General features: G+C 38.0%; 1 protein-coding gene across 1 annotated transcript in view; it reads right to left on the bottom strand.

Annotated features, from left to right (window-relative positions):
- The window catches only part of LOC101486154 (phosphatidylinositol transfer protein cytoplasmic 1), a 78985-nt gene that overhangs the window by 17222 nt on the left and 40829 nt on the right, over positions 1-20934 (bottom strand). Inside the window, exon 2 of the mRNA XM_004539196.5 lies at positions 2633-2781. Coding sequence (XP_004539253.1) covers positions 2633-2781 — 149 coding nt within the window. The remainder of the gene's footprint in view (positions 1-2632; positions 2782-20934) is intronic.

The raw sequence follows: 20934 nt of genomic DNA, 5'->3' as shown, positions 1-20934 counted from the left end.
GAAATACGTGACTGCTGTGAATAAAAATTTGTGAATGCTGCCAGATATTCTCTCTCTCTTCCAACAAAGAGACTGACACCCCTCCTACACCTCCATCTGTTGAGTTCTCCTATTCCCTCCTTCTTCTTCTTGTAAAGATCTTTGCCAGCCCATGTTGCCAAACGTGCGAGCGTAATGGATGTCTGCTTTATTTTATTTATTTTTTTAAAAAAGCATCCCGGTTTATCTGAACGCATCTGAGGAATGGTAACAATTGTTCATAATCAATCAACTTTAACAATAGTAATAGTAATAACAATAATAATAATGATAATAAACAAGGAAAACAGTATTCATGAGATGAGATCAGGCCAAATAGTAAAGTACTGTGTGAAGCAGATTGTGAGGGCTAATGAGGCGGTTAAAGTGTGACAGATTGGCAGCTTGATTCCCTGCTGGTGACTTAAAGTTAATGTTTACTTGTTGCAGCTCCAGATGGATGACCAGTTAAGGTAAACAGAACAGTAGTTAACTATAGTAAAGTTATGTTGTTGATTCTATACAAGCCTAACTTCCATCCATGCAGTTTCTTCTTGCCACGCTTACCACGTTTATACAAAGAACATCATTAAAATATAACAATATTACTTGTGGATTAGTTTTTTTTATGTCTTCTGGTCAATTTGATATCTCAAGAACGCCTGAAGGGAATTTTATTGCATTTGGTAGTAGAGCCAAACCAAAACACAAACAGACTTCCCCAACAATGGTTTTGTTTACTTATTTATTTACATGTTTACACTGTTGGGTTCTGCTGATATTACCCAGGTTTGTGTGTTTGTTTGTTTTAAGGCAATAAATTAAGAATGCCATTTCACTTCATGTGAAAGCACATCAGTTGTTTTCCATGATTATGCACCATCTAGTAAGAATTCCTTGATCATTTTTTCACTACAAATATTGTAAGACAGAGATATAAAAGGCAGCTTGAGTGGTTGACAGAGGAACGCAGCTGTTATTTCCATTGAGAAGTGAGGGTTTCGAATTAAACCACAGGGATGTTCATCATCAATATGTGGAGCTTTTGAATTCTGCCAAACACAGACACACATTTACGCACTCATACATTTCACTCCATCAAAATGTCAGCTGCTGTGGAAAGGTTAGTGTTTTCTAGATCTCCATCTAACTGCAAATGCAAACATCCATCAAAGCTGAGAGTTTAAGTGTTTAGAATACAATTCTGTCCCTCTTTTTTCTCCTTGCCTGAATGACAATTTTGTTGGTGCGCATGAATGAACTGCTCTGAAATGAGTAAATATCGCTCCTTAGATATTGGCAAAATTTCACAAAAATTTCACAGAACTGCTCCACCTTACAGTGTGAATGAAGATTATAGCCTAAGGTCTTTTTTTTGTACAAAGCAACTGTTGCCTTTCATTTCTGTTTAAACAAAGCTCCAAGCAAGTGTCTTCCTGAACACTGTTGCTCAAAATACTCAATTTATCTATATAAATTTCTAGTTCAATACAAAGCAAACCGACTGAAAATATCTGAATGGAGATCCAGACGATCTCTGTATGCTGCCTTTGCCTTCTTCATTTCCTCTGCAGAGCAGAGGTGTGCTGACTCAACATAATTAGTTCCCTGGCATAGCGAATGCTGACACGGGTATTTGTGCTCAGACAAATGGCCTACAGCATCTCTGCCTCCTTCCATTTTCTCTCTCTTGACCTCGTTTAGGCTCTGTCATATTTTTTTCCGCAAAACAATTTCCACCTTTTCATTTTTTAATAATGTATTTCTTGCTAACTTTCATTTTAATTCGTAATAATAATTATATATATTTAAATGACAATTCATTATAACAAATAAGTAATTAATCATTCATTAAAATAAAAAAATTAACAACAATACTGCCAGTCTTGTCATTAAACAACCAAAGATACAATGAATGGACTTGATGCTTCTCGATGCTTCTCGATGCAGAGGCCATTGTGATTAGATTGTACATCTTTGCCTCAGACAAACAAGAACAATTTTAGGTCTAATCATTTTTTACCGAATTACCTGAAATTACCACATCCTGCAAGCACTCGTGTCATCGGGAAGAAATGCTGTAAATATAAGCAAATAGTTCATCACCAGGAAACACTGCAAGCGGTGTTTAGGCAATTTGAAGTATTTCTTGTTAAACTATATCACGATTTTAACCCCTGCATTGCTTTTTTTTGGATTGACTGCATTTAGGAACAGGGAATTAGGTCCCAGGTGGCGAGAATAGCCTTTAAAACAACAATCCCACATGCATTTGGCTTTCTGGTAAACTTCTACAGAGTTTAGTTCTGCCAGTCAGTGTGGGAAGTTTTTGATTCATTTTGATTCATTGCATTCACTGAGTAGTCTTTTCTGTAAATATTCAACCATAGGGATTGAATTTGTTCGTTCCATTTCTGAAACAAACAAACAAAATATGTTCTGTGGGCAAGAAGATTCTGCCAGAGAAAGACAGCAAACAGAAATGTTCAGGAACTGGTTGGAGACCAAATGAAAATTAGATTAGATTAATGGTGGCCAGCATATAAAAGTAGCCCACACACTACTAATTAATCACATGTCGGGCATTCAACTAGCAGGAGAATATTCCACTGACCTGTTGAGGTAGACTCGTTTCTCTGTGTACTGTCCTTGGCCATGTGCCGGGTCTTCATACGGTTCGTTCTGGACAACCTCCACCCCTTCCCCTCGATCGCTCTGCTCATGGCTGTGTTTACTGATCATGTACAGCTGCCCAATCCGGTACTAAAAGACAAAACGCACAGACAGGGTGAGTTCACACTCCGAAGCAACCAAAACTGTGACAGAATCAGAAAGAAACACTGATAACAAAAGATCTCACCGAAAAAGTTCATCCACAGCCAGTTGTACTTTATTTTTTATTTCTAAAAGCAAATATCCAGTTGATAATGTCATAACACCATTACCAGAATCTAATAACACTAACAAAAAGTACAAGAAAAAAAATCTACAGTTTGTGATTCACTAATGACACCTAAAAAAGAGCCTCGAACTGTGCTTCACTAACTGCACCCTTGACTCAGTCTAATTTGCTGTTATCACTGCAGCCACAGAGAAGCATATGCCAAAAGCAGTTATGGTCACCTTCCTTTTAGTCAGCGATTACATATGTAGAGCTTAAGAGAAATAGAATCAAAGGGAACTCAGCAGGGCATCAAAGCACCCATGCTAACAGCAAACTTGGCTTATACACTTCTACACCTTTTGATGCACGTGCATGGTACTTTTTTTCCTGTGGAGTTTAGCACTGTAGATCACCTCAGAGAAATGTTACAAGATGAAGCAGATAAATACATTCTCTTAATCCATTAGCCTTAACATTTGAATTTTTAATTTTATAACTAATTAATAGCACATGCTATAGTATTGTGTGGTCTGTGATTTCAGTCCGTTGCCAGGTGGCTGATAGGCAACATGAGGACATCCTAATATCTGATCTAGATAAGAACCTTCAGGGCCTAAGATGTAGCTACGTACCAATTTGGGTTGCTCAACTCCTGCTCATGTGGGACTTTCTGGGCAAACAACCAGACAGGGACTGTGTTCTAGTAAGATGACGTCAAGAATTTCTACAAAACTAAAATTATAAAAGAGTAATTAAACTGTGACTGAAGAGACACTTTAGTCAATCACGAAGTAAAAATTATATGTTTATGCAACAATGAATTCCACCTGCTTATCTTGCAGTCAACAATCATTGTGTATTTGCTGCATTTAATGTTACTCCTGATTTCACTGAAAGCAAACATAGAAAACAAAATGAAGTCTCAGATGCTTCTTCTGCAATAATGGATCTCTGTACAAAGGTAAAAATTGCTGTTGTATGGCAAAGGAACTTCTGTTCTATAGAACAGCGGTCTCCAACCATTTTTGCACCGCGGACCAGTTTATGCCCGACAATATTTTCATGGACCGGCCTTTAATGTGTCACGGATAAATACAACAAAATAAAACTAGTACCAGTACCGAAAAAAAGAAAATTTATTCATAACACGCGTGAAAAGACCAAGGAAAACCGAGTAAACGATAACAAAATAACGCTGAAAACCGATAAAAACCCTGAAAACTATACATTTCACACCTGAGCCTCAACTCTCGCGACCCGGTACCAAACGACTCACGGACCGGTACCGGTCCGAGACCCGGGGGTTGGGGACCGCTGCTATAGAACATGTCTCTGCAGCACACTGGAACGTTTTCAATTAACCAAATAAGTGTAGCTATGCATAAATCCAAAGCATTGTTCTGTGTAAAAAGACAAAAAAGGAGAAAGACTGATTTTTAAAGAGGAGGTCAAGAGCTGAGTGTGAGAGAAAGACTGAAGAGGATCAAAGGATGGCAAATCAAAGAGATACAGAGGATACAGACAACTGTAAATTCTAGAGTGATTATAATTAAATGAATAAGGAAACATAAAGGTGAGGCATAAACAGTCTGAGCTCTTCACTAAGAGATACTAGCTTCACAAAAGATTCAAAAACCAGGAAAGTTTGCCCTGGTAAATCAAATTAACCATATTTCTGTGGATTCAGCTGACCTTTTCCAGCCTCAGCTGTTAGCTAAGCTGTGATGTCCTGTCGAGGGAAAATGAGAGGTGCTCAGATAGTCGCCCAAACAAACTCCCAGCAGGCTTCTAAATTTTCTTTCTTTCTGTTTTTTTAATAAACAGGCATAAAATAAAACGACATGAAACAGTTAAAGCAGAGATTTCATCATGGAGGCTTTGCGTGTGTGGTTTTTAGAAAGTTAACTTTATCACTCGCGTGATGAATATTTAACACGGAAGATTTTCTAGTTCGTTATTTCCAGGCCGCCATATTTAGTCAAATACAGTACATATGTACTTGCACACAATACCTCAAAGTAGCTGCATGGGGGTCAAATAATATACATACAACATATTATGTTAGTGTGAGTGTATATTTCTGACTTAATTAGCCCAATTAACTAATAGTCTGGTGAAAACATAAAATACAACACCGTGTTATTATCGCTTTACAAACATGTTAATTCCCTGAAACTAATAAGTCTAAGTGTCCTGCTGAGGAGAGGTGATGGTGATTGTTATGCTTAACAGAGCTTTCAGTGGCCAACAGAGCCTCAGGGACAAGAGTGTAATCATTTGAAAAATAGACACTCCCACCAGAGCAGGACACATACACAGAGTAGGACACAGATGATGAATTAGTATAGCTTTTGATTAGTTCTGATTAAGCATGGGCCACGAGGAAAGAAAAAATCCTCCCTTTTGAATTTTAAACACTTGAAACCCTCATGTAATGCTATCGATTTAATAAAAAGAAGACTCTGTCTAAGATCGTGATACATGATGTCGTCAACAGGGGCAGAAAGCCACATAAATATACGCAAAACATGTAGGCACATAGGTAAGGCACACAATAAGCCTATTTTACATACATTTTCTGTTATGACACCAAAGCAACAATTAAATAGAGTGCTTTTGTTGAATGAAACCTGACATAATGTGTTTGCCGTGCTTACATTCCTTAGCTATATCACTTTTCCCCCCCATGCAATCTATGCATTAAAGGTCACAGGCACAGCTGCATCACCTTGGCTCTGCATCCTCTGTGGTGGACTAGTTTCACTGTGAAAGTAACACAATGACTCAAATCCTTTGTGGCTGTTTGGCCCACACACTGCTCTGGGCAATGATATGTATTCGTTGTTTCACACAGACAGAAACATGCATGCATGCACGTACATTACATCCGTGAACACACACACACCATGCACACATACCCACTAACCATAAAGATAGTTGTCTAAGCACAACACTAGCAGAGTGGAGATCTGGAAGCAGAAGCAGGCTACAGTGAAAAATTAAGACGTACGGGCATTCTCCCTCCTTCCACTGGTCAAATAAAAGCCAAAATGAAGTGAATTTTATTTTAGCAAAAAAACAAAAAACAAAAAACCCAAACCTCTGTATTCAACATAACACACACTGGCTCAGACGGATGGTTTTGGTTAAACACTCTAACCTAGACTACAGTTTAAGATTCCTCATAAAAACTTGAAACGAGATGAAGCTAAGTTTAAAAAAGTATTCCAACCACTACTACTGCAGCACTGATAAACAGTAAGAAAAAAAATGCCTTGTACTGCGTTGCTCTCACATTAAAGCCAAAACAGTAATAATTGTGTATAAATCATAGTTTCACAAAAAAAACCCTTCCTCTCCAACATCTCAATTTACAATAATACCACATTTCACATTTCAATTCACTTTCAATTTTCAAAGTACTGGTACTGCACAGTTTTTGAATTTCAGTGAGCCATGAGGAGAGACAGGCCAAGCAGTGAACCAAACACCATGTGACATTTAATTCATTACATAACATACTATGGTCAATGCCTCAGATACAGCTCACGTAATTAGTGTTAAATGGACTGGCATTTAGATAGCACATTTCTAGTCTTGCTGACCACTCAGAACTCTTTTACACTACAAGTCCTTTTCATACACATTAACACAGGATTGCATTTTATGACATTTTTAAGTCATAAAAAACTGGTTCAACACTTGCTGAAGAACAGCAGATATGTTGAGGTTGGTGGGATTGAACCGCCAACATTCCAACATTCTGATTAGTAGGCTATCTGCTCTTACCTCCCGAGTCACCGTCGCTCATTTGGAGTTGGGTTTCTGGTTACCTACTGAAAGTTACAGCCAATATTAAATCTCTTTTTAGCTCTGGAAATATATGATTCTAACTGTTCATGCAGCTCAGCACTAACAGCTGCACGATGTCCATCAAATAGCCAAAGTTGCTTTCAACTGACAACAGTATACATATAGTGAGTGTAATGTAATGAAACAAACAAAAACTAAGCTGATAATAATCACAACACGTAGCCATTTTAACAGCCACTTACGTCTAAAAAGCACCACTGCTGCTAAGCCCACTTTAGCAGCAGCAGTGCAGAACCCACTAAAAAGTTCAGTGAAGTTCAATGAAGTTCAGTGAGTTCAGTCTAGCACAGGGCTGTCATGTTGCAAGATTATGAAATTCATCAGGCATAGGACATTTTCTGCACTCACAGCATACCTTCAGGACATTTTGACATCAGGCTTAGTCCTGAAATAACCCGTGTACAGTGTAGTGCTCTGTACTGCACAACCTCTGAAGTCCTGAAATGCATAGCCAACCTTCAAGTGTTATGCAAGGGCAGGCCTATTCAATCTTATGTAAACAGTACTTAGGCATTTATTTCCTTGGTTATAACACTTAAACGAGTCAATGGTTTCATTTACTCTGCTTGTAATATGTTGACTTTCAGATAGCTCAATCACAGACAATAAATCTGTCATGGACCATGTGTATACACCGTGATAGACTAGCTACCTGTCCAGGCTGTACCCTGGATCTTACTCTATGACATCTGGGAAAGACTCCAGCAACCCTGAATTGGTTAAGCAATGAGAAAACAGCTGACTAGATGGAAGGTCCATGAGATCAGCAGTGACAATGGACACTATATGAGTTTTTGGGCTATAGAATACTTTTTACAAAAATAAAAAGGTTTGTGTTAACTTATTATTACAGCATATACCCAAAGCTGAATCATCTAAAGTTATTAATTACATTAAGTTCTTACATCACTGTCAAGAAGCCATTACAGTAACATCCAGGGCAAAATGCATGTTATTTTTGCATCATATCAGTTTTGTCTCTCCTAATCTGAGTCATGGCCTGCTTTATTAATAAAAGCTCACCTCTTCAATGAAGTCTCAAAAGCTTCTAAAAACAGCTCTGGGCTGTGGAAGAGATCCAGCCTGATAAGCTAAGAGCTACTGTAAATAATGCATATGCACTCCATTGCTTTCCTGTGCGCCACACAAAAACCAGTGAGGTGAGTAGTGTCAACTGAAAGACACTGCAGTGGCAGAGGACAAAGTAAGGGGAGCGTCACAAAGATATCTGGAGTTTTGTGAGTAATGACAAATTAAAGTAAATGCAAGTGAGGTACTGTCACCTTGAAATAAAAGCTTTGAACACAAGTGTGACATCATCTTAATTCACTATTCATTTAGACAAGACGTGTCCTCGTCCATTCATTTTGACATTGATGAGTTGTAGTGGCCTTTAAAAATATCAAGGACTAGCATACGTCATCTTGCCCTCTTTTGTGGGTCAGTGTGATGATTTTAAAATATTAAAAAAACACCCCACCATTAATATCCTCAATCACGAAGAAGCCAAAAAGAGGCTACCCAGTACACCGAAAGGTTTGAACAGCAACAACAACAAAAACAGAATAAAAAAGTCTTGTACTGATTAGTTCAGTAACCTGCTATTTTCTCCCTTTGGAGTAGTCACTTCTGTGAAAGCTGTTCTGTTGAGTTACACTCATTCTTTCCCTTTTCTGGAAATCTTCACAGCGTGATCAATCATTTAGCTTTATGACACAGCTGGCCAGTGCTTGCCTTGCCTTTATTTGATTTTTCTGATAACAAGGCACTCTGGTTTGTTGTTGCTCATTAATCAATAATAATAAACTAGAGTGTGTTGTCATCATCGCCCCCAATTACGAGGTCCTGGGCTAGTTCACTGAAACCCAAACTCACAAACTAAGATGACTACATTCTTACGGACGTGAGATGAGCCAACTACGGCATCTTGCTTGAGTGCCTGTATGTGCAAACTGCATAATCATCCCTAAATTTCCATGTAAGGCAAATAATCTAATTTAATCTCAATTATTTAGCATTCTACAATTAAATGAACATGATCGACCAATATTGGAAATCTGCCAATAAAAAATCACTACCTGAAGAAGTGCCCGCATGTGCTATTTACAAATGTCCCCTTGAAGTTTCCTGAATGTCGTATGAACACTACATCACAAAAACGGATAGTCAACAAATGATACCACTTAATTATGAATCATTATTAATTAATGTCTTTTGTCCCTTCTCCCTCCACTCAACCCAACCAGTTGTAGCATATTTCGTCCTGTTAAAAGGGAGTTTTTTCTTCCCACTGTTGCAAAAGTGCTCACTCAAATGGTGGTTGTCTGATTGTTGGGTTTCACTGTATTATTGTAGGGTTATTACCTTACAGTGTCCTCGGGATTCCCATATGCTTGTTTGCCATTCACCTAGGGACCATCTTTGATCCGAGGACACCACAAGGGTTACGGGCCTCAAGGTAACTGTTGTTGTGATTTGGCGCTATATAAATAAAACTGAATTGAATTGAAATTGAATAACGTACCATCGACACGAAAACCAAATGTCTGGCATAGCAGATAGCGGAGACTTTGTCCCTTGAACTTGATCGACGTTACTGGAAAGTTAGTTGTGTTTGCACCACAAAGCAACACAACTAACTCATTCAACTACCTGTAAACAGACCACAAAATGGCACTATAATGAAGGCCAAAAAAAACAATACAAAGGCTGCTAACATGAATCAATCCAACATCAGCTCAAGTGTCCATAAAAGCAAGCCTGTAGAGCACGTCAGCGTATCCATCAAGACGCACTGAAGTCACCGATGCAACTGCATTCCATATAGTGACCAATGAAGGAAAAATAGTCAACAAAATGGGCAAAAGTTATGTTATATCTTAATGGATATATTATAACTTTTGAAAAGTAGTGAAATCTGCACTGAACATAGTAGGAGACATATAGAAGTATATACAGCCATTGAATACTTTGCTATGAGTTTTATTTACATCCATAAGCTACAAAGAATGTAGTGACAGACATTATTTTGCTGGTTCTTTCATCTAATGTAAAAGAATAATAACACAAATATCTAGAGGGGAATCATTGCTGTGAAATAATAAAATCACTGTCATTGATATGAAGTTCTTAATTATAAAATATGAGGAGTCATTTAGCCCTAAAACATCTAGCGCTAATTTGCATTCAGCATGTCTGAGCTCACCCTCAGAAAAATACTATTATCACTTGATTATCACATAATTTCAAATATGCATTCTTCTTTTTTTTTCCTCCCTTTCCCCCCCATCTTACTTATGCTTCACTTTTCTTCTGCCAACCTATTGCCTTAAAGAAATAACAAAAGCTTTGTCCAAAGTTGCAATATCTAAAGACACCATAAACAGAAATCCCTCATTAACCAAAAAAGGAGTACTACTGCTACCAGTCCTAACGGCTTAGTGTCTAGACTCAGACATGCTTCTGCAGTGGCAATACTGATAAAATGGTTGATCCTTGTATCGTCTGTTGCTGAGAGCGATTGGGAGTGGACATCGGATAATGAGGGAGAAAGATAAAAGAGAAGAAGAGGGGAAAAAGGGGAGGGATTATTGAAGTAAGGGACAGGGAAGGGATAGGGAGACAGCAGAAAAGGAGAGAGGGGGTATGAGTAGCAGTGTATGTCACTCTGTTTCCAGGCCTCTGCATACAGAGTAGAGGGAACTGAAATGAACGAGAGCAATAAATAAAGGCCGACCAGAATGGATTGGGGAAAATATAGAATTATTAACTGTCTGAGAGATTATCCCCCTCCTGTGTGACAACATCTCTCATCAAAGACGTGGAGGTCTTGAGTACTTTGGCTCCGCTTGCACCCTCAGAACGACACAGTGATGAAAGATCTTGAACTTAGCTTTTAATTAAAGATAAGACTTAGGCTGTAGCACTTAAACAAAAGACCCACTGATTCAATTTAGCATGAAAGTTAAGTCTAATGTTGCTGTTAAGAATTAGTTTTAATTGTGCTAAAAAAAAAAAAAAAAAAAAGACTAAGTGTAAGAGTAGCAAAAACATCACAGAAAATTGTTTGTCATTTTCTTTGGCCTTTTGAAAACAAATGTTCAGCAAAAGGTCAACAGTTGGATTTCGAGTATCTTCAAAGCTCTTGCAGATATAGCAGAAATAAATAAATAGCTTGATATTATGATTTTGATGTCCAGTCAACATCACCATTGGCACAAAATAATGTTACAGTATAAACCCTGATTCATTCATACGACACATATCAAATTTCCAAATATGTGATTAATAAAGTTGACAATTCATTTAAAGGTGTGCTTAAAATAAAAAAAAAGACAATTAACTTAATATACTAATATTACATTACATATAATGTAATTAAAGTATCAATATCCCTTACTATGTAATAAATACTCAGTCCACCTTTGCAAACCTGATTTTGTATGATGAAGCTTACAAAATGCTATTATCAAGCAGTTTACTTACCCAGACAGGATTTCATTTATTCCATGATTCGTTTAACTGTAATAAAACTAGGCACACGCTACAGTATCAAGCTCAGTATCAAGCTTGCTCTATTGAGTTGGCTTAAAGAGCCTGACAAATGAGACAAGTTTAAATCTACAGCACACTTTACCATCGTTGCGTAATTAAGATGAATCCCATTATTCAATTGAACCACATAATACGCTAGTTTGAATTATACTTTGCTTTCCAAGCGCAGATTACTGGTTAATCTGATGTAGTGCAAATTATGTTTTGCAGAGAAAATGAAATTTGCCTTCACTTATGAGACACACGGTGATTTATCATTAGCTGAGTAAGATAGAAAGATGTAAGATGGAAATATGTAGCCTTTCCAAACACCAGACTCCCATCAGATTGAGACAACAATAACTCGAGAAACTTCTCATTAATAACACAAGGTCGCACTCGTTAAAATGAGACGACTTTTTGTTACATTTAGAAATCTATAAATCTTTTAGATGTTTTTTTTTCCCAGAGCAAGTAAAATAAATGACCTTCCACAGAGAGCTTCTGACATTAGCCAAATACTCTTCTAAATGAGTATGGAATCAGTGAGCACATAATTAACCTGCAGTTTAACAAGGCTGCTCCTCGGCAGCCTTGTCAGCAAACCTCTCAATTTGAATGTCAATGTGAGGTAACAGTCTACACTAAAAGCTCTGATAATCACTGTGCTCCACTTGCACAGGGCCACGTTAATGCCCTCTGGGAGTACTGTGGCAGCCAAAACTGAGAGACCATTTTGTGCTTGGCAGGTACTACAACACTGACAACTTGTACGAGCAACTTTAAAAGTAGGGTTGTGAGCTGATTCGCTCAGTGTGTTTCTCTTAGCTGCAGGGTGAAAGAGCCTGTGAGGAGAAGTGTACGTGTAAAATAGTGACTGCATATTAAAGACCTGTGATTATGTAGGCTTCAATGTGGGTTACTCACTTTGTGAATACTATTGGGATCTCGACAAAAACTAAGAGTTTAGTGTAAGTCCCGTAATTAGTGATGCACTGGCTGCAGCTTTCTTGGCTGTTTTCCAATTTTTTCGTAAGCATGAGCTGCAGACGTTTATTTTTCCCGATTCTAATTTTCAAAAGTACGTGCAAACAAAAATCAACTATTCAATTGCTCATAATCCCAACATTTTTTTTAAATATGCTGGAATCCACAGAAGTCATTCACATTTGTCCGGTATTTCATTGCTCCATTTTTACACAATAAACAAAAAAAAGGTTTTTTTCTTCCTTCTGTTTTTCAGCTTTGCAATTCAGCACATTTAGATAATTCTGCTCTGGGCTTCAAAATAGTTTAATTTAGTTTTCCAGTTTTCTTAACCCGTAAGAGAAAATGTCATTGTACAGAAAAATCACTAAGACGACACATACATCTGGTACACACACATAGAAATACATACATCCACAATCCTATACTGATGCCACACCCACAGGGCCGTTTCATTACCTATCATGGCAAATATACACAAACAAACTCACATTGAGCGACAGACACATGCAGCCCTTCTTGCCCTGTTCTGTGCGCATTTAATCAACTGGGTGGCAGTGTGCACTGCTCTGAGCTGCACTCTCCAGATAAGATTATCCTTTAGCTGTAGGCCTGACAGTCAATAGGTTAGACAAGGGGCATAATTAGTGTTTGTGTGTGTGTATGTGTATTAGGCCAAGGGAGAGAGGGTAAATGAACAACACAGATAAAGATGGTAAAGATAGAAATTGAGTGAATAAGAGAGAAAAGCACAAAGACAAGTTATCAGTGTTGCCCAGCAGAGCACTATAAACATGAGAAATCAATGTGAAGGATGCAAACACATCTGCAGTGCCATCGATGCTTCTGCTTCTCCTACCTTCTCTGCTCCCTGTTAAGTGGGCACACGGAGAATGTGTACTGTGTGTCTTTGTTGGTAAGAAGTCATTTTTTTCTGCACTTGCACTTGTTTACAAAAAGGGTTTAACAAAGGGGTTAACTCGCAAAATTGATCAAAAGTATGAAATGAATTTTCGAATCCGTTTGTTTTGAGTTCGAAGTTTCCTGTTATTTGGAGGCAGTTGGTAAATGTTCTCGATGTGTGCCGAAGTTAGAACAGCGGTGTTCTTATTTCGTTTTCAGACTATACGCTGTTTGCCTGACAACCTCAGTCATCAGTCAAAACAGAATGAGTCACAATCAATTTAATGCCATAAACAAGGCGCAACATCCATCTATGTGAAAATGTTGACATTTTTCACATTGGCTGAAGTGCACAGATGGAATATTAAACTATAGAAAACAGGAAGAACGGAACAAATGCCAATTCCATTAAACCCTCCTGAATTATCATTAGCATTTAAAAAGTAATTATTTAAAAATGTTTCAGTTGTTGTGCATTGCTTTCGAAGGCTACTGCCTTGACCTTTAAGTAAAACAAACTGAGCTGAGGTGTCCACCTGTGACTTAACCTGATACCTGTCAGCTCCAAGTTCCCGCTAATGTGGGATAAAGTGCTGTCCAGCTGAGGCAAAGGAACAGGATGCACGTCTTGCTGCAGACAGTATGATTAATCACCCAACCTATTATTATTCATCATATCATCACCTAAGCAGACAGGCCTTAGCACCCACATGATGCACTGTAACATTTATACACACAAATCCAATGCCAGAGACAGTTAGATGGCTGCTTTTGCTGTGGCTTAGATGATGGCTCTGACACAATAAAGAAAATGAAGAGTCATGGAAAGTGCAGGACCAGGAAATGTTGTCGACTAGTATTTTTAGATAATTGTTTTTTCCAGAAACAGAGCCTGAAGCATTAAAGAGATGCCGGATATTTTGGCTGATATTTCCACATTAAAATGTCCCTAATTCAAATGCTGGATTTCCTAGATAATATTACAGCTGGACAGAAAAAAGTTCAATATATTAAGGAAAGTTGAGTCGAATCTCGAGATGGGCAGGGTGAAGGTCATGGTAGTGTGCCATGAACTGCACTATTTTCCTGTCACATGAAAATAGTGCACTGCAGTCTCTAAGGTCACTGCTTTGAACACTGCTGTTCATTTGACTGTGTGTCTGTATCTGTGTGTGTATGTGTGGTAGGAACGTCATATTTTGGCAGATTAGGGCAAAATATTTTCGCTGTGTTTACTATATTTAAGTGTACTCGACTCACTGTTCGGTTGGGTTAAGGCAAAACTTAGGAACTACTTTTTTAGGTTTTAGTTAAAAATTCACCCTTACAAAGCATTACCACATGCATAGGAGATTTATTTTCTTGGTGATTTGATTCGGGGGGGGGGTTAATCAGGACAGTGCATGTTGCTAAATATCAATATAAAAATACGATAGAGATATTTAGCAACACTGCAAATTTATATCTGTGACCTGCCTGTGGGTAACATAACAAAAATGTCGAATGTCGTGATAAAAGGGATGATAAAGCAGCAGAACCTAGTAAGTTAAGCGAGAGTGTATATTACTTAAAATTATTAGCAGAAATTCTAAATTAAATGCGTTATCAGTCATTCTGTCTACGGGTGATTTATACCAGAAAAAGGTTGGCCGTTGTCTGTGCCTGTTCTAAGACCAGAAGACATCAGCAAAACATCAAAATAAACTTCTTCTGTGCTGTTTTCGGTCCCACAGAGATGTCTGTCATTCTTAATTGCAAAAATGTAATTACTGACTATTCTGAACTGGCCTAAATAAAATACATTTAATATTAGCTTGCAATTTGCATGTCATAATACGGTACTCTATCCCTTTACTGCACGTTAATCGCACTCCTGTAAATACTGGGGTAGAGAATTGAAGATTATCACTGGAGCAACACAATGTCAATATTGTATTGTGGTTGCTGATTGGCCAACTCTTTGGAGCATAATGTTTTGTGTCTTAGCCAATAACAGATTAGAATGACAAAAGTAAGTAGACTCAATTGATGTTAAAGGTTACACTGGGTGCCGGTTTAGCTCAGTGGGTAAGGAGACCACCACATGCTGCATGGCAGGAAAGCAGGAAGGGAGATGGGGCGACACGCAGCAAAGGGCTGCAGATTGAAGTCCGACCGACTCCTCTCTATCCTGTCTATCTTCACTTACTGTGCAATAAAGGCAATAAGCCAAAAAATAATAAGAAAAAAAGGAGGACCTTACCCCTTTGCACGGCTTTCAACTCTGTTGAGATATTTAATCAGAGTCTCAATAACAGATTCTTCAAAAAAGGCAGGAAAAAGCCTCATCTCATGTGGAGAGAGAGGAGGGAACTGAGGAGAAGCATAAATCACGATGGAGGAAGAGGATGCAGATAAGGAAAACTGTTCTTGATTCAATGGATCCTCCCTCCTTGTCCTTTCTGGCCAACATAGGGACTGTAAATCCCCCCCGAAACTTGAGAGGATGTAAACAAACCCTTAGCTCTGTTTCAAACCTCTGCTTTTGCTGGGAGACACTGTCACCTCACAACAAGTTTATGTTAGCTTAATTGGTGAGTCCAAATTGGTTGTAGGTGTAAATGTGTCTGCCTCTCTGTGTTAGCCGTGTGACAGACTTACGAACTGTGCAAAGCGCTCTAGATCCCTCCCCATTGGACAAGTGGTAAGATGGATGATTATCAACCAAATCAAATTCTCAATTGTATATATCCAGAGTCTTGCAAAAGAGCTTTGTAGAATCTACACGATTCATCAGAGTTACTAAGATTGATGTTGTTTTAACCATAAATATCTCAAGTTCAGAAGCAATCCATCCCACAGTTTTAAATAAAGCAGTGTATTTACAGCTCCTGATATACATATACCACTCATAAGTAAGATTACCAACAGCGCCAGAGGACTTTATACCATGAGAATAGCAAAAAAAAAAATGTGGATTGGCTTCAACACTGAACTTGGCTTTAACCAGTACAGCACTTCTGGCGAAATACGAATTTTTAGGGTTAAATATATTAGGAGAATGTATACAAATGCTTCCCTACCCTAAAGGCATTTGTTCTCTATAAACAATTTAAGAAATGATATTATGTTGTAGAAATTACATTAGAAAGCATCTAACTTCTTGAAATGTGCAGTATTTTATCATTATTCCAACTACAAACGCATTTCTTGGACAAGAACAAAAAGCTGTGATTCTAACGACGTCACGGACAGTTGCCATGAGAGGGCATCGAATCCAATTTTAGGGGGCATGAAGCCTGTGTGGGAGTAGATGAGGTGCTGACCAGGACACCCTTGGTGTCATCTGAGCTTGTCAGTAACTATAAGCTAAAACTAAAACTATATATAGTTTATATAGTCTATCTCTATAACTTACTATAATCATATCATCGGTCTTCTGTCACTTCATTCACTCCACTAATATGTCTTTTCACCACTGCCCTATAATCTAATTCGATTCACTTCCATGTCAGTGAAACTCTGAATCTGTTTTTCATTTTCACAAATCGGTGCTTTGCTCTTCACACTGTCACTGTGCAGATGGTCAAGAGTTCTTGGAGTTGTGAGAACTTCCTGAACATGGAGAATAATAGTTCATCTTGACATGTTTATTTTTACTCTCCAGACTAAAAGAGCTAAACGTAATGTATGAGCTGCAAAAACACATAAATGTATGCATGTGTGAAAGTACTTCCTCTTCACTGCTCAGAGACATTGCACACAGTAGCCAAAGAGGTACTACTGCAGACTGACGACAGCAGCTAGACAAAGCTACAAAGTGACAGCTCACTGCAGAACAAAGGTTTAGAGGGTTACCTGCTTGTAATGTCTTTTTTCCACTTATAACAATACTTCTTACATATAATTATCTTTATGTAATTAACCTTGTAAAATGCCATAGTTTTACCTGAGATTTACTTCTGATTTACAACTTACCGCTGGTGTTTCAACCCTCTATGCACTAAGTCTCACTGAGTGCACCTTAGAATTAGTAACGACAAGTGAAAAATAATAAGTGAATTGTGACTGTAATATTGTTACCGTAACAATCCAAAGCAGATTTTGAAGCGATACAACAAACATAAATAGAGTTAGACAGAGTGTGAGTGCAAGCACCCAAGACAGAAAGAAGCTGAGAGTGAAAGTGTCATCGCATACTGATATAGCCTTGTTCTACCTGGTTCTGCTGGAGGTTTCTTCCTGTTAAAAGAGAGTTTTTCCTTCTGGCTGTTGCCAAAGTGCATACTCGTCTGATTGTTGGGGTCTGTCTGTATTATTGTAGGGTCTTTACCTTAAAATATTAAGTGCCGTAAGGCGACTGTTGATGTGATTTGGCGTTATATAGATAAAACTGAAACTGAAATTAAAATGTAAAGACAGTAAGCAGAGAAAATCTGCCAGCTGGGCACTTTTCAAAGGGAATCATTTCTGCCAATCAGCACCTGTAAATCCAGAAACATCATACTAATGACAATCCTTCATTGCTGACAGTGGTGTTAATCATAACATCTATCTCCAAGAAAGATAACATGTATATTTTATTATTTCCCCAAGTGCAATAGAACTTCTTTAAAGAGAGACTTTTTCCTTTGGAGTGCAAAATGTGTGTATGTAAATTAAAGTCACTGTGAAGCAATATTTTTACTGCCAGACAAGACGAGAAGTTCAACAGCTTACGAAATAAGCATTATATTTCGAGCATTTGCAAAAGGGCCCATATTATGTTTATTTTCAACTTCATACTTGTGTTCTTGGACTAGCGTCTTTGCATGAGTCACAGTTCAATTGAGTGATTTTTTTTATATCCTATGCTGGGCCTCGAATAACTGTTCTAACAGAAATCATGCAGAGTAGAAACAATGTGTAAAACTGAGCCTAGATATAGACACATAAACACACACACACACACACACACACACAGTTTCTATAATAGCCCTAAAGTGATGGCGATGGCTGAAACGTTAAATTTTTCAAAATGAATTATCAACTTGAAGCAACAAAGAATCCCCTGGGGCTTCACTGTTCTCTCCCATTTCCTTGGCTATACATTGCAGAGTGGGCTGTGTGCTCATTTAAGATAATTTGCCACTTTGCTTTCTCTTTATTTAAGCATTGTCATTGCAGTTTACTACATGTTGAGGGAACTAATATAAAAGCAACTCAACTGTATTTTCAAAGAACAAGTCCACTGTGGAAAACAGTAAATCACAGGCCTCCGGCATATAGGCAGGGTATGAATAAAAGAATAGCAAGAAGCCTGTGTGTGATTGCTTTTGTGTCTGAATCCGTTAGTGTTTATGAATGTAGTGGCTGGGTGTAGGAGTGCAGGTGAATGGTTTGTATTGCACGGGGAGGTTGTAAATATGAATGGTGGATTGAGAGAGTGAACAAACATAACTTAAATGAAAAGGTCAGGATGGCAGATAGCAGCTTTGATGGGAATCCCCACTGGGGGTGTGTGTGTGTGTGTGTGTGTGTGTGTGTGTGTGTGTGTGTGTGTGTGTGTGTGTGTGTGTGTGTGTGTGTGTGTGTGTGTGTGTGTGTGTGTGCGCGTGATATCAGCAGGGCCACTCACTGTACTATTTTTAACCTTGCTTGTTGAGGTTTTACTTCATCATTGGGGACTAAAGACAATCAATTTCAGCCTCCTCCACTTTCCTTTTCCTTCGTCTTCCTCTATTCTTCATCTCACAATTTTTCTCCATATTTACCTCCATCTCTAAGACTTAAAAAAAGTAATCTTAACCCTGTTAAAAAACTGTTAAGTATATGTAAAAAAAAGAAGTCTTAACATTAGAGCCAGTTTCTCTAGCTTAAGAAAGGAAAACAAAAAATGACTATTAAGCTGATAACATCTCAACTAACAGCTGATTAGATTAATTAAGCTGTTAAATGTCTGATTAAGTCTGAATGAGATGCTCTGAAAATCTGACAGCGAATAAAATCTAAATAACAGTCCTTTGCCAGGATGAGCTTATTGATTTCTATGAATGAAATCAGGAAATTTATTGGCACTTTAGCAAAGGCATTTATCCCTTTAAAGGTAAGAATAGGTCTTTATGGATATTGTTTCTTTCCACTTGTGGGTTAGTCACAGAGCAAAAATAGCACAGCAACCTCCTTCCCACTAAATTTGGTGGTTGCCCAATGATTGCAAAGAATTTCTTTAGCATTTGGCAACCAGTTGCAAGCAGCTTGCCATACAGAGGTTGCACATACATTTTTAGACATAAGTTGTAACGGCCGCCTTTTTATTTGTGCTGCAGGGAAAAGCCTGTTCTAACGTTTGAGTCTAAGGTTTATTTTTAGCACCTGGCGGCTTTTTTACTTCTCATCCGTAAACAATTTGCTCTTTCACGTGATTCAGTTTATTTTGAAAAGTCTCAACAGGATCTTGAGCTTTATTGTGAAAGGTTTATGTGGAACATAAACAAGCGGACATGCGAAGGTGTTACCGTCGTTGTTGCTAACGACAACGCATAAAAACAGGCGCTTGTCCGTCAGTAGTGTGGTTATATTACATATAAGAGAAAGAGAGAACTTTAAGAAATTAATATAGCCACTACAGTGACCATCAGAACGATGAAAAAAATATTGCCGTAAACAGTTTATTTTGCGACACCACGAAATAAACGATAGCGTAAAATGAAACAATAGACGTTTTTATATCGTCATCCGATATATATCGTTATATCGAACAGCCTAATTGCATGAAATTGCTATTCGGATCCATCGAAAACAACCAAGCCATCTGCTACAAATAAGATCGAGTAAAATGTATTCATGATCAGACGATAAGCTTTTTAGTTGGGATTGATTGCAACTGAAATTTCTGACACATCATCCAACTGTAGTGGCTGCTGTATAAATGAGTGAATGAAAGGGTTTATTCTGAAAGAAGAAAATTGTGTAAAGCTTCTGTGAACTGTTTCTCATCTGTGTCACTCTCATTCATCATGAAACTGATCTTTCCAGTTGCTTTGTAACATCCTGAAAGTTTACACTAGTTCACAAACTGTGCTGCACTGCATTATCCACCAGTGCAGGGAGAGTAACGCAGTGAAACTTTGCTACAAATCTTATTTCTGTTGCCGATGTTTGTTCACCAAAAATCAAATCAAAGTATGCCCATCAAATAAAAATCCCGGTCTTCCGTTTCTACAATAAGCAGACAAATTACACTGGAGAGACAGATTTACTTAAGAGACCACTGCACTGGCTGAAGGAGGCTTTCAGGTCAAATCTAATGAAAAACAGACAGTCCATGTCTTTGGAAACAAACTGCTGCATTCAAATCCTTTTCAAGAGTAAAGATTCACATTCACTGCCTCATTCATGCCAACAGACTGCTCAACACTGATGACTCTCAAATGTTGCTCAATATTTATTATTCATTTTACACACTGACTTTGCTGATGAGCTTATGACAGATTTAGCAGGGTGTGATTAAAACAGGATGAAACAAAACTATTAATGGTAACATTTAATTCTTTAAGACTTAAGTATTTAAGACTTTTAGACATTTAGCACACAGCTTTTGGCATTTTACCACAGAATAGGATTTAGGAAACGATAAACCCTGCTTCCATATAGTGCGGATACAGCCATGTGAAAACACTTTTACCAACTTCTCTCCTGACTTTAACGTCACCTCTTATCTGTTTAATGTGATATTGCAATAACAATAACCCCCCCCCCCACCACCACCACCCCCA

Source organism: Maylandia zebra, linkage group LG6, assembly GCF_041146795.1.
Source record: "Maylandia zebra isolate NMK-2024a linkage group LG6, Mzebra_GT3a, whole genome shotgun sequence".
NCBI lineage: Eukaryota > Metazoa > Chordata > Actinopteri > Cichliformes > Cichlidae > Maylandia > Maylandia zebra.
This window is presented reverse-complemented; position numbering and strand designations above follow the sequence as displayed.